This window comes from Synchiropus splendidus, chromosome 4, assembly GCF_027744825.2.
Source record: "Synchiropus splendidus isolate RoL2022-P1 chromosome 4, RoL_Sspl_1.0, whole genome shotgun sequence".
Classification (NCBI taxonomy): Eukaryota; Metazoa; Chordata; class Actinopteri; order Syngnathiformes; family Callionymidae; genus Synchiropus; species Synchiropus splendidus.
This window is the reverse complement of record NC_071337.1, coordinates 4228607-4244055: the sequence shown is the minus strand read 5'-3', so window position 1 is coordinate 4244055 and position 15449 is coordinate 4228607. Positions and strand designations below refer to the sequence as shown.

At 45.4% G+C, this 15449-nt stretch overlaps 1 protein-coding gene across 4 annotated transcripts in view; it reads right to left on the bottom strand.

Annotated features, from left to right (window-relative positions):
• Positions 1 to 15449, bottom strand: part of grin2da (glutamate receptor, ionotropic, N-methyl D-aspartate 2D, a) — a 164364-nt gene that overhangs the window by 16179 nt on the left and 132736 nt on the right. For all 4 annotated transcript variants that reach the window (XM_053863431.1, XM_053863432.1, XM_053863433.1 and 1 more), the window contains 4 exons: positions 14604 to 14720; positions 12727 to 12887; positions 7157 to 7226; positions 4919 to 5036 (listed from right to left, as the gene is read on the bottom strand). In XM_053863431.1, the coding sequence (XP_053719406.1) occupies positions 4919 to 5036; positions 7157 to 7226; positions 12727 to 12887; positions 14604 to 14720 (466 nt within the window). The remainder of the gene's footprint in view (positions 1 to 4918; positions 5037 to 7156; positions 7227 to 12726; positions 12888 to 14603; positions 14721 to 15449) is intronic.

The window sequence follows — 15449 nt, the reverse complement described above, 5'->3', positions numbered from 1 at the left end:
AACAAACGGCGTGAATGTCACGATCAAAGACTCTCCCAATTTCCCGCGCTCACTGTTGCAGTATCAATTGACCTCTGGGTTAATTAACAGCGTCTGGAAGCCCCAGCGCTCGGATTAGAGCTGTGACTCAGCTGTGTTGACTGGAACGTCATATCTGCTCAAATGAAACATAAATCTTCCTCCAACAAGTATGGCTTCCAAGCGGTTGCGTTGTGGAATTCAAACGTCCCCCGACAGCTGAATTAACACAGGCTCGACTCCATCGACCCGCCGTCGCCTCCTCTGGCGCGGCTTGTGACAGCAGACACTAATACGAATGTTCACTCCATGTGTGGCTCACTGCGTAATGGAATCCTTCCATTTTCAATGAGCCTTGGCTGATCTTGCTACCCCTGTCCGGGCCCCTCCAGACGCCCCCTTTATCTCCTAAATGCGTTAATCGTGGCAGGCAGCTCCTGAAGCCGCACACAAAGGCCCCGCCAGACGGCCGCGCGTCAGCTGGAGCCTCTTTCACCTGCTCCGAGTGAGAAGTGCAGGCAGGGGGAGGGGAGCTCTGTGGACGTCAGCCATCAAAAGTGGAAATAATGTTTAGTCAGTAGCGACAAGGAAAGTCATGTGTCAAGACGCTGCTTGTCGGCTCCGTCGGGAACGAGTTCTCATTACTTGAGATGATAGAGTGAATCAGTGTTATTGATCACCACGCCGCTCCGTCCATTGATCGAGGAGCAGAGATGGTTTCTGAAGCTGGAACTTCCAGTCATTACTCCTCATTCTTGTACATATTCTGTTGGCTCACATCCGCTCCATCGGCTCGGAAACCTCTGTTCCTCTTCCTGTCCTTTCTCAAGCTCTCCAATGAGATGACGCCAGGCAGTTTCCTCCTTGGTTTTCTCAGTACATTCACCTTGCATTTTATTTTAACTTAAATTACTTTTTTGCCAATTTCCTTCAGTTGACTTAGAATTTATTCATCACATCCTCGCCTTGTTTTCACATTCCCTCCTTTTCTGAATGAATCAGTTCTTCCAAACTCTATTCTCACTGTCGCTTGACTCATGAACTTCCCTTAAACCGACTCCTCCATCATAAATTATGCATGGATCCAGATCCAGACGGAGCCTTCTCCTCTGTTTCCACAAAGCTTACGGATACAGGCCAAACGGAGCAGTACCACCAAGAACCATGGGGGGCAGTGTTGCTGTTACTATCTCATACGTAGCTCTAATGAGACACAAAGAAGAACAATGGCGGAGATTCTCTGTCCGATGTATTTAACAGTTTCACAGACGACTGGCTCCTACAACGCTGCCTCCGTTTTGTTTGTCATAAGCTTTTGACTCTGTGCTGCCCCTGGTGGATCTTTTAGTGAACAGCAATAGCAATGCAACAAACACATGCGATCAGTGACGGAAGCAGAAATGGGCCTTGACCCTACATGGTTTGTTCTGACAGACTCACTCATATGTTGTGCAATACAGACAGTTTCAGCTGAGATTTCACAATAGACACTTGTAGTTCTATTGAATAAGCTGGTATCATTCATCAGCTCTGGCTATTTGCACCCGTCACATCTGGTGCCATTGAAAACCATCAGCTTCACTGAGCATCAGCCATTTTCGAACGGTTTATCCGCAGCCATCCATGTACGCGGCAACAGGTGCTGTCTCTGTCTGAAAGTGACTCTCAATGATTCTGCTGCTTAAGATGCAGGCGAGCACGTGACTGGCGGCTGCTCTCTTATTGGTTTCATCAAAAAAAAACTCGGAGTCTTCAGTCAGCCAGAGCCGGGTGAAGTTATTACCTGCCGCCTGACTCGTTTTCACCACTATTTCTAGATGATGTCCTTGAAAGATAAATGATCCCTAACCGTCGCCGCTGAGGCGAAAGAGCCCCGTCACACAGAGTAAACGGTGCAGTCCATACAAATGCCAGTCATACAAATGTCATAACAATGTGTGACACACACCTGAAATGGATGTGTGCAAGATCTGTCCCGTAATAGCAAAACCAAGTTAATAAACAGCTATGACAGTGAGATTCCAGATAGTAGCCGACTCAGCAGCAGCAGGTATCCATCTGGCGGATCTGGTGCGGAAGCTATTAACGTGTCCGATTCCCTATCTGATGACTTGTAGCCAGATCTGGCCCGGGTCTAACTGAGCGTGTTTTTCAGCTACAAATCCCAGAATACACAGCAACAACGTGAGCCCTAGCAACCAATCAAATTTGTGTTGTTGTTTGGATAAAGGCTGCATCTTCTGTTGCCCATGTGTGATGAGGGAGTTGAAGGAATAGACCCATCATCATCTCTGTCCTCCCACAGCGAGTCAGCCTGCTCCACCTGGTCATCCTCCCAAGTCACACCTCTCCTCCTAATTTAACTCATCACGAACCTCATTCGTTGTCTTCCTCTTTGCCTCTGCATAGTCATCTCCGCCCTGCCTGCACTCACCTCTTCACCTCCTTGAGATCCTGACATAATAGCAAACAATAGAACAAAGAACAGTACAGTGGTGCTTATGCAAAAGGACTTGTGTCCCTGCTGTGTTCAACACATGAATCTGAACTCTTTTAATGCCGTCCATTTTCCATTATAGACCTTGACAAAATCGGCCAACAAGGTTCCCGTTTACCACACTTCACTCGACAAACTCAGACAGGCTCAATGCAACAATGAACTTGAATCTCAGACGTAATCTTCTTTTCAATTCTCAGCACTTAACGGAAACATTTTCAGTCCACAAGCAAATGCTTATTGGACACAGCTTTCACTCTATTCAGAATGAATTTTGGTGTAATGGAACAACACAAGTGTCGAGTGCGCATCAGCGGCCCAAACACACTGGAACGTCCAGCAGAAATATATTGGAAATGATTTGCGTTCCAGGCAGGCTTGGAAAAAAAAAAAAAAAAAGAGGGGAAAACAGCGGAGTAATTGTGCTGCCTCTCACATTTTAATATTGCGCTTGTCAGATTTTTATTGGAAAACACTTTTTTCTCCAGGCTGTGACTCGATGGGCATCAGCAATATTCCGTGTTTGAATAACTGCAAATGAAACAAAAGGAGCTTCGTGTTGGGAGGAATATTGAAACAGACCTCAGAGCGAATCATTAAAAGTTTGTCGTGCATCTCTTTCCGTTGCCACATAATTATTAAATGCAGAAACCCTCTTGTGGGAAATGACAGTTTTTCTTCTTTAGACCGGAGGACCAGAAAGAGAGAGGTTGGAACAACAAGGCCAGACTTCAGCCTCTGACACAGCCAGCGTTTCAGACGACGGGATCCATGGCATTCTTTCATCATCAAAGAACTAGTCGTACTACAAGTTATAAATAATAAGTAGCGACGCTCTGATGCCCTGATCAGGATTTTTGCTGCTCAGCACCGATATCGATCACATGGATTGACAATGAATTTGTCAACAAAATGATGTGTTCATGACATGACAAAATTCATTTCATATACCTCTTCAAGGAGAAAAAGAAATAGAAAAACCATGCAGAATGCAGCAACTATTCAGTCAAAAGGACAACTGAAAAACATTTAATCGATATGAGACGTCAAGTTTGGTGAGTCTCTTTGCTGAAATATTTACATACTGGCCGCTTGTAGCGGCAGTCTGGGTGGGTGCATTTTTACAGGCTAAAGAGCCTCATGCTGCCAAAATATTGAGCCTCGTCACATCAGACCAATGAAATCACAGGTGTTTTATTGACCTTAAAGCGCTCAAAATGTGCTGTTTTCACCCGCGTGTCCGTAGCTCCGCCCACAGAGCCGATCTCCTGGAGGAGAGGAGACGAGAAGCAGCCGCTGAGACCGGCTGTGGTGTCAGAACTTTGGACACGTGGGTGAAAATGGCGCATCTTGAGGTGCTTTAATGTCAATAAAAGATGTGAGGAGCTGATGATTCCAGTTCAGAACATTGTTCAGAACAAAGTTTAGAAATGATCCTCATGCATTTTTAAGCCTGGTGCACCACTGACCTTTCCACGGTGCAGCGGTATTGAGGAAGTGATGTGTTTTCTATGTCATTTTTGTCATTTTCAAGGCATAATAAAGTGTAGCTTCCACAGGTGAAAGTACTTTTGTATTCTTCTGTCCAAAACGTTTGAGGAGGAATGATGACGGATCTACTGAACATTGCTGCTCTGAACACGAGTGCCGTGTGACACCTTGTTTGTGGCCTGCGCTAATTCAAAGCAGCAAACTGGATGTCCCTCCATTTTCCACGTGTGTTGCTCCTGAGGACCATTCCCACGTCCCTGGTGTTGGCTAATGGCTAATGGTTTAAATAACTCCCATGAGAAACCAATTTGACGACTCATCCAGTCATGCTATGCAAACGAGGCAACAACAACGGTCTTTTACGACGGGCAATTACAAAACCTGTGGGACCACGGCGCATGTGACTCGGTTAATGCTTCCTCCTGTTGAGTTTTGAGATGGCGGCAGGAAATTAGTTGGGCTTTTTGAATGTGGCGATGATAATGAGGCAAAGCCAAATGTGCTCCCGGCGTGCGCGCTGAAACTGAGACGCCGACAAGTGATGCGATTTTAATGTCGTCTTGTCGATGCCTTCGCCATGTCAAGCTCGCTGGACGCATCAGGATGTTGACATTTTCTCAGAGCGATGTTCACGTCACGCTGATCCCCGTCTCTCCCGCCGTCTCTGTCTGGTTCTGCTCAAGTTTCTGCCACAAAGACAGTTCAAGTTGAACTGTGAAATGGCCTTAGTGTGGCAGGGCCTGTGTTTTCAGTGTGGAAAGCACGAGGGCTTGCATCATTTAGTGAGTGTCTGTTTGGGCTTCTTTCTAACCGCAGGTGTGTGATTTCACAGCGCACTTTTAACCCTAAATAAAATATGAACCTGGGTGCAGATGCGAATTCGCCTCGCCTCAAAACAACATTAATACGCACCATCTCCCACCAGCTGCAGCAGAGCCAGGTCCAGGGGTCTTTTCCAGCGAGAGTTCTTGTGCAGAGCGATGCCGTAGCCGGTTGTGGCGAACACCTTACCAGAGCCGATGGTCATCACCTTCCAGGGCAGAAGAGATTTATTAAAATATGCGGCACTGGATTCTCAAAACTTATCTTTGTGCTGGAATTGCAATTTGTTTATGGAGAACACAATAGCTCCACAGACGAAGGGCTCTTGCACTTGAGACACGACCACAAATTACGTCAATGTGACCCCAACATAGTTTGTCTTGGTGGAGACTTTGGGGGACCTCAGAGTCACTGGGCTCATAGAGAGACATGAAAGTCAAATTCAATCTTCACAGTGAAGTTGAACAAAACGCAAGTGTTCCATAGATGTCAAATGACCGCATCCTGCTCACCTGACTTCCTCCTCTCATTACCATCACTACAGAGTATAGGTATGTTTTTAAAGGACGATTCCACTTGAATCTGCCTCTTGTAAAGCCGGGTACACACAAAATGATCATGTGAAGAGTGAACTTGTTCCACAAGGAAACACGGACGAAGAGCAGGGAGTTTTGATCTTCACCACTCCCCTCTGACGCCGTCTGCAAGTGGTCCACTCAGGTGTCCCAGTGGCCTGGGCGACTTTAACTTGGTTCCACAAACATGTGTTTGAGATGTTCTTCTTCGTTTTATTATGAACGATTACGCAAGACTGCTGGCTTCAGACGTCCAGCTTCTCGCTGCCAGAGGAGTTTTCTTCGTTAGACGTCCAAACTCTTCCATAGCGCTTGTCAGTTTGAGAGAAGCTCAGAGACGAACTGATGGTCTGACTGGACGTCATCTGCAGTAGCTGTGTTTAGTTAGTGCGTTTTGTTATTATGTGCTTGCTGCAACTAGCTGCCTTTAGCAGCAGCTGACGAAAATGTGTTTTCTCCAATTAAAGACATAACTAGAGAGAAGTCGACCTGCAGTTTGGAGAAACAACTAAAATATGATCCCAAGTCTCCAGAATGAATAGATATCATATATTCTGCATTTATTAGAAATGATGTTTTTAATGTTATAATTTTAAAATATTTTTAAAATAATTTAATACATTTTCTGACTTAACAAAATATATTTATATGAGGTTCTGTTTTTCCATGGTAAAATAAATTAATAATTGTCTTTTGAAGTATTTGTAGAAGTATTTCTTCTTCCTGCAGAATCGAAAACCATGACAAGAATCGAATGTATTGAGTTGGCATTTTTGTCCTGACTACCCTCTCAACAATGTCAGTTCTTCATCTTGAGGCACATGCATTTATCCACATCTAATTGCCTTTAACCTGCATCAGTTTTTAGGAATTTCCCCTACTAATTTTCCCCCTAGCTGCCATCCTGAGACATCCTGAGATCTGGGCACTTCTCCTTGTCAGTTGTTGTTGTTGGCTAGCTAGTTTTTGGTGCAGTTTAAATTAGTCATGAATTCATAACATCAAGTCGTTCAGGGCTCAATGAAAAGACTTGGCGGGCTGGATTTGGCCCCCGGGTCTTGAGTTTGACAGGCAGGGATCCTGGACAGTGAAGATGATTCCGGTCTTTACTTTGTGCGGTTGTACCGTCAGCACAATTGAAAGCACCAAATTTCCGTGTTACACAGGTGAAATTTGATAATAGCGGCCACTGGAGTGGCTCGGCGATTTCGAATTTCGGTTTTAAGAGGCAGTGAACGTGATCGCCCAGCTGGCCCTCTCACTGTCACCAAACGCCAGTTGGGTCCGGCTCCTGCATTAGGGTCGCGGTCAACGGACGCTCGGCTTCAGTGCGACATCCTGCCATGCCCTCCAGCTCCAGCGCTTGATATTGTTTTGATGGAATTAACAGAGATCCACTCCAGTCGGGGTAATTACTGCGGCGGCACGAGGCTGCCGGGAGCGGCGTCCTGCTACAAACCGCATTAGAAACGATCACCCAGCAGGAAATCCATTCTCAGCAAACCAACGGTGGCGTCGCCCTCCAAAAATGACAATAATAACCGACGCTTCAGGCCAAGGGGCAGAGATGTGAATGAAGGGGGAAGAGCGGGATTTATTAAATGCAGATGTTGACGCTTCATCTGAACTGACTTGGCTTGTCGCGGTGCTGCAGAGGAAGTGGAGAGCTTTGGATTCATTACAGGCAGTAGCTGCGGGACACTTTAATAATGGCTGTCATTAGGGCGATGCAGAGACGGGAAACGCAGCTCACCTTGCAGCCTTCGTCCTTTCTGGCCATGTAGTTGAGCACCGCCGCGTCGTAGATGAAGGCGTCCAGCTTCCTGCGCAGAGGAAGTGACATCAGAATGTGTAAACCTTGAACAGAACCCGAGGACCTGCAGGCACTTTTCTCACTCAGACTCAGCAGCAACAACTCTCACAAACGTGGCAGGTGTGTGTCTGGCCGGTGTGTGTGTGTGTGTGTGTCTGTTTGCAGTACACGGAGAACTGTTTGTGTGTTCATGGATTAGCATATCAGTGTGTGCTCGCGAGCGCGATTGTTTGAACAGTATGTGTGTAATGGGTGTAATTACACCTAAATATTATGACCCTGTCACTGCAGTTCCTAAGCAACATGTCATATCCTCGTCTACGCCAGGAAAAAGAGAAAACATTTCAGGCGCAATTTAACTCCTAATTTCTCATCTTTATTCATAGATTATTTATCCCTTGTCCAAGACAGATTCACATTGTCAGTTATTTTAGGTTCACAATGGTTTATAAATATGTAAAACATCAGCGCAAGCGCTTTGTTAAAAGCGCATGATAATCCAGCGAAGGGACGTGACAGGGATCACTGATGAAGCTGCTCTACCAGGGGTTAATGAAGAGCGTCTGCTCAGGCTGTGGGTTACGAATGTCTGCTCCACCCCGACTTGAATGGAAAAACCATGAGTCAGATTCTTATTAGAGTCCTCTGACGGAAAATAATTCCATTCATTAATGACCGACATTCTCATCCGCCATGTTGTTCACCCTGCAACCTCTTCTCCAGCTGCTGGAGAAACTTTGAGGAAACTGTAAATGCAGACGAGTGTTTGGTATGAGTGATGGACGGAGGTCATGGGAGGCGGTGAGGAGAGTGCAGGCAGGGCGGATGTATTGTTTAGAGACTCAGAGTCAGAGATATAATGAGGTGGTCAGTGCCAGTGACTAGCAAGGACATGAGTATAGCGAGGTAGGTTTTTACTCCACAGATTTATGAATGAAATGAACATTTAATTCAAAACAATATGAATCACATAAGGTATTAAACATAGTTTTCATTGTGATCTTGATGTCCATCAATTACTAAACAATCAACGAGAATCTCTTCCTCTCATTTGCTGATTCTCTTCATCTTTCCACCAGTGATTTGCTGGTGAGGCCTCATGAAACAGTGTCCTCATTTTCAGAGCTCAGTAGGTGGCGCTATCTATTTAAAATTGATGTTAAGTTTCTTTCAAATGCAAAGAGTCTCCACCAGAGGGTGCCATCTAGTGGGCACTGAAACTGAGGACACTGTTTCGTGAAGCCTCACAAGCCCATCAATCTGTGGTGCAAGGTTCTCATTACGACTCAGTGTCTCCTCTTCATGTTCGACTCTTGACAGGTAGGTGACCCTTTGACCAATCACAGACAAGTTTGACAGCACGGGCTTCCAACTCACTTTGAAGAGCCGGGATCGTTTGGTAATGACCCACCACTGGATGGGGCAAATGAGGAAGTTTGGATATAAAGGACAAATGGTTTGGACATGTGGGAGACGAAGACGAGGAAGACAACCAGAAAATAAAAGTTGTAGTCTGAGTGATCGAATTGTCTTTAAAAACGTCTGGGCATGTATAAAACCTGATCTAGCATTTGCCATTAACATATAGATATTTGAAATCTGATGGAATAAATTTTTATTTGATGCAGATGTCATTTTTTTCTCTTATTACATGCTATAGCTATTTCGCCTCTAGTCAAAAGGGAGTCCCATAAAATGTCATTTGCATACACTACACAGTGATGTAGACGAGTCGGCCGTCATACCTGGGTAAAACAAACACACCTCCATTGTAACAGGAGGTACCAACTCTGTAAACAAGCATTGCTGAGTGTGCGGAAGTGGAAGTCATGCGCAAAATGAGTGGAGATTTGAGTGACTATTCTGCAGTTTTTGAGGATGAACAGCAGGTCATGTAAAGGAAAGCTGACTCACACTTGTTGGAGTATGAAGGTTCGGACGCTGTGAGTTAGTGATAGACATCAGTCGCCTCCTTAACATAGACTGGTCGACAAGTATGAAGGTGTGGGTAAACACAGGGAATAACTCTTCTCCAGCTGAGCTTTGGCACCACTGTTGAAAACTCTGGCTACTGCAGCTGGTTGGTAGCTTCCGTCAAACAGGCCTCTGATTTAGCAAAAATGGCTGATCCAGATAAGTGTGTTTTCGTCGGGTTTGAAATGGAAGCATGCCTCTTCCTTGAACAGGTCCACGGTGGCTCGTGTACAAGTGGGAGAGATGGCAGCCATCAGTACTACGAAGCCAGGAGGAGCAAGAGAAGCTGTCAGGAGGAGCCGCCTCATCACCGAGTGAGTGAATGATTTCAGGAGCTCACAGTGAAAACGGTGATCTGGGGATGGGATTATGGATTTGTAACTACACCTGCTCTTCGTCTACTCACTCATTTTCATGAACACCAGGGAGCTGTACAGAGCCGCGGAAGTGGTGTGGTGTTGGGAGGGAGAGCTGGTGCATGAGGATTTCTTTAGACAGAAGGATGGAAGTGAACAAAGGTGATTTGGTTTGGAATGCATGAAGCTAAGAGAGTGCGGCCCAGTGGTGAGGGACCGTCCCGGACACTGGCCTTCAGTGCTCATCCATTCTGACGCAGTGGTTCTGCCTCTGATCTGTTACTCTATCCACATCCGGTCCATTCATTCAATCGTACCTAACACCTTCATTGTTCTTGTGGCAATCCAAAATCTCCTGTGCAAGAAGAGATGCTTCAAGTTCCAAGTGGCCCTTTGACTTGCAGCCATGCGACCCCAAAGAGGACAGTAATACCTCGATCACAGTCAGATTACTGACAATTCCACTAAAGTTCAACCGTAACCAAAACTTGTGTGAAGTTTTAAGAATACGTTTATAAGTTTTGGGAATACTTTATTCCAGATTTTTATTTGTTGAGTACTTCTTGTCTATCAAAGTAACTATAACCAAGTACATTTATAGTTTTTTTTTTTAAGCGATATTTCATGACTTTTTCAGATTATTAAATAGAATATAGAATCAAATCAATCTCACGGACACTTACGCTTTTTTCATTTTGTCCTCGACACTATTGACTCTCTCGCTGAGTCAACTCTCTGCGCAAAATCCATAGATTTGAACAACAATGTAATCTCACATCATTGTTCGAACAACAGCGCCACCTACCTGACCTCTGAAGATGAGGATGCTGTTTCATGAAGCCCATCTTTTTGTTTTGGCCCCTCACAATCGTCGCACTATATCCTGCGGCCCTTTTGGGAATTTAATTGTCCACCGTGACCTTGAAACCCAATTGTCATCCCATCCAAAATATTATGACCACAGGACCAGGCTTGTTTTGGAAGCCATGTTCTTTTGTTTTCAGTGACAGTCTAGTGACTTTAGCCGCTGGTGCAAATATAAAGTGACACTCTGAATCGCAGATGCTTTTCAGCTTTGAAGGGAGAAGCCGAGGGAGACGGCGCCGCTGTTCTTTTCAAGTCAGGAGAGAGCGCCTGACAGCGTTAATCATCTATTCCGCAGCGAGACTGATGGGAGAAAGTTCCAAAACAAATAATCCAGCTAACCGCTCCGGACCTTTGCCCGATCAGGCTTCTCTTTAGATTTCAACTGGGCAGACGGGCTGGTAATTGCTCTGGATAGCGATTGAAGGCGGAAAGCGGCTGGAGAGCAGCGGGAGCAAAACCCTCGCCATCAGTTTACGGTTTTCCAGTCAACAGCAGGAGACGACAACGTTGGACGAGCAAAAGAAAGAGATGTCAAACGGCTACTTGAGGCTGTCAGACAGATCCATATAATAGTTCTGTCCAGGACTCTTTTTTTTTTCCACACTATACTTGACCGTGAAGACACGGGGCCACGTGCACTGTTGCTCATAACACATTCCCATTGTGAGGTGTTATTGTGTTTCTTTTACTGTTCTGCTCTCCCCAGAAATCATCTTTTTGTCTTCTTGTTTTATGTCACTTATACCCCCCACTTTTGAGCCAAGGTTACTCCGTTGTACTTGGCTCATCATAGTATTTTGTCATTGAAATTGAAACGGTAACCCAAGTATCTTCACCTAAAAAAATCAGGGAGAATTTCTGGTCGATCTCGATTATCGGCCACCAGTCTCTCAGCGAAACATGAACTTCCCAGCTACCTTAATACACCTCTCCTCCCTGACCATCGTAGTCTGCCATTTTCTTACAAAGCCGAGTTACGGCCTGCCAATACTCATGTGAGCGCCTGGTCATGTGACCTTGCAGTGGTGTTGTGGTTACAGCACGTGCTCTTGACTCACAAGGTTGCCCGTTCCTATCTCTTGTGCATTCATTTAAAAATATTTATGCATTTTAGAGCATTTGACCAACTGGTTCAGTTACAGTAGCAACGCTCTAACAGTCTGAATCCCTCCTTCAATACGTGGTCAGGCTCCCTCCACTGCTGTGTCAGGGGGGGCTTCAAGGCAGGGAGGGGGGATACCCATGGTGGGAATGACAATACCAAGTTTTTTAGTTCTGATTTAAAAATGTAATCGTCAATACATATTGAGACAGAATAACTCCTTAAATTAAATCTAAAAACAAACATTTACAATTACAACTAATCTATTGTACTGTGTGGTCTGTCTTTTGCAACTTTAGCTGAGGAATGGAGAGTCTGTTTGTAGCATTAGCCACCAAGTATATTTATTTTACCTTATTGGCTTTATTTAAACAGTGCACTGTTGTTTTTTTCCACATTTGTTGAGAGGAGATGCCAGGAGGAGAGATCTTTTTTCTAATGGATTGTAATAATAATTGGATTTTTTTTGTTGTCACGCTAAGACAGACTTTAAAAAACACAAAGAAACCACAGACATCAGGGATCCCATCAGATGAGGGCCAAAGTCTCAAGCTTCATGCCATGAATGTGAGCCACAAGGTCATCGCAAGGTCTGAGGAAAGGGGTGTCGAACTCAGTCACACAAGGTGGTGCCAGTTGCAAGCAGCAGTTAAAGTGTTGAAGACTCTTTAACAGGGAATAAGAGTTTAATGAGAATCACTTGAGACTGATTTCAGTAAAAAGCTCCTCTCTGTTTAGAGTCAAAGTACAGGCATCGCTGTCTTTCAGCACCGACTGCGCCACAGAACGCGCTCTGTTTTCCCTTCTCACAGCACAAACATCCATCTGCTTTCAACAAATTCCCTCCCAGCTGCGTTTCCTGTTTCCAGATTGTTGACATTTATAATCTCTGTTTTCTAAAAACAGCCTGTAGAACAGCACGGTGCCATGAAATTGAAACGCACATTTGGCTTTGATTTCACTCCACTACAAAAACATGGAGAGGTTTGGTGGTTTGATTGTGAATGTGCAATGAGGTTTCAGTCCTGTGTCTGAGCTGAATCTCGTGTTTCAGTAAACTGATGACGTGTCCCGCACCGGACGTGAGTCCCCGCTTTGCGCGAGGTGGCGCTGCAAACCGCGACTGCATATTGGTGAGAGTCCAGGGTTACTTGACAAGCACTGCAGCAAAGTTCTGAAAGCTAGAGTGAGGAGGGAGAGTGGAGACTGACCCGGTCTTCAGGTTCTCGATGGCCTCCTCCACGCCCTTCTGGTTGTTGCGAATCATATACTGGTGCATGTTGGGATAGTTGGAGCGGATGTTCTCCTCGGTGCTGCCGTTGGGGACCGTTCCGAAACGTAGCGGAGGGTACTGCTCCGTCGGCTGCTGGAACTGGAGAGGAAAGTTTTGGGATCTACTGAAGGAGCCACCACACAAAGATATAGGTTGACTGGTCCATCCAACAGCAGACTCAATGATAATTCATTCACCCAGAATCATGCATCCATTCATGCATCTGTGTGTGTCTTCAGCATCCATTAATACAAGTCATTCATCTCATCTTCAGATGCATTTAAGCGACCAGCGCGTCCACGATGATGAACCCATCCATCTCTTTCGTCTCGGTCTCTTGCTCTTTCTGTCAGCTCTGATCCGTACACATCCCTCGCTGGGGATAAACGTGTACTTGGTCTCTGTAAATATCTGTCGACCTACTTCATCTGTAGGTACCGGAATTTCCTCCGCTAATGACCACCCGATAATAAGACAGTTCTCGCCAAATGCTGGTGGAGTTCAGTTGATGACCTCATCAAACAGCGTCGGGAGAGAAAACAACAACAACAACCTGTGGCCTGTCGTGGCTAACCAGCTTTCTTGCTTGTTACTTCACGAAATGTCAGCCTTCTGGAATAGTTTTAAAGGATATTTGCCATTTGTATCGATTGCAAGGCACTGGTGACGTGGTGGGGAGGAAGACGTCAGTCACGCTTCCCTCCTCTTGCTCATGTAGCACACAATTACTGCACTGCACCTTGCACCAGTGTCCACAACAGCAGCACAGTGCTCATTCATTTTCATTCAGAAAACTACTGTGAACGTGAGAGCAGTCCACGCCAGGTGAGCCTTTCAGCCTCATTTGTTGCCTCCAAACAGGGCTGTGTTCTCTTTTTAATTTTGAGCTGGTTTCATTTGCATATTTTTTGTTACTCACACAAAGAGAGTGCACCACAAGCGCAGTTTATAACGTCCATGACTGTATTAGTAATGAGCTGATGTGCACCTTCCCTTCTGTCCTGAAGTGCCGTCCATACCTCATTTAAATGACTGTTAGACATGTTGTAGTATTTTTTTAAGCTACTATACTGTACAAAGTTGTACAAGACAAAGTTGTACTTTCTTTCACCAATTTGACTTGTCATATTTGTCGACACAGAAAGTGTCGGGGCGATCTCAGGAAGGGTGAATCAGTAGTTTGAGACGAAATGTTTCAAAGAAATATGTCACTTTTCAGTAACTTAACATTTAAGATGCTGAAATCGTAAAGTTGCGACGGGAAATAATGCAGCACTTAAACAGGCGGAGCTGCAATTTTGATGCCTGATGTAGTTACCACTCCACACAAGCAGATGGCAGACAACAGTAATTTCCATCTGAGCAACGTTTGTCGGTGTGTTTCTATCTACGTTAAGTAGTGGGAACTGAATTTCAACGTCACTTGCTGTTTACAACCCCTTATGTGGCTCTACTCTTTTTGGAAAAGTGCCGTCAGAAAGTCATTTGAGGGGGATGGAATATCAGAAGGAGCGCCATCCCATGGCTTACCCAGCCCCAACCTCTGTCTTTCTTGACAGGATAGGATGCTCATGGCATCAGGATATGCCACGGAACGTGCTACTATTGAAAACTTAACACGTCAACACGCAACGCTGAAGGCTTCCTTTGACGTCAGTATCGGACACAGACGTCCTCTTTCCCAACATTAATATATAACGCCATGTGAGTGAGGATGAGTTGTTGGACTCTATAGAGACAGAATTACGGATAGGGAAAATCAAAATAACCAACGCTGCATGTTGAAGCTCAAAACGTTGATGATATACTGAGTACCTTCTTATCGGACAGTCCGGACACGGTGTCGATGTACTCCTCCTGGATCATGAAGGCTGCCAGGTTGGCAGTGTACGAGGCGAGGAAGATGACAGCGAAGAAGGCCCAGACCAGAACCTGGAGGGGAAGAGACGCCAGTGAAGTCAGGGATTATAAGAGCAGAAGAGAGAGCGCAGACTTGTGCTCACTTTCACCCACAACTTCCAGCCAACACTGACGCTATCTTCACTTCATCTATATAAGCAGCTTTACCAGCCTTTGAAATAACATATAGTCACATTCAATTGAGCTCAGTGAGACAGCAGGTGGCAGTAGCATTCCAGAACTCACGAGCACCACTACAGCACTACCGGTCCTTTAAAGCCTTCAAGGAGGCCATGCAGAGAAGAGGTGTCAGAAGCGCGACAGGTTACGGTGGAGGAAGCCGACTAGCTGCTGGGAAAGGAAGAAAGATTAAGAGGATTGAGGATTTTGTGAGGCTCGGATATTTATTTATTCCCAAGTGAGGACAAAACTGTCAACAGTTTATGAAAAATGGATCGCATTATTTATTGTTTATTTATTTAAGAGGTCCTACATGCAAGCTCTCCTAACACTCCTCCTAAAGTCCTAGTCAGGTGACATTATTGTGTTGCTCACAGTGACACAGCCTCCATAAAACACACACAACAGCGATGACAAACCAGCCATCTGAGCACGAACAGCAGCACTTGTGTGAAATCAAGCCGCCGCCCGAGGAGCGTTCCGGCCTGACCGGCCATTTTCACACTGAATCAAAGTTTTCTGGACGTCTGGAGAACAATGAAACCGTTGTGTCCGTCTGCTCGCTTCATTTTGTGTAAAAGG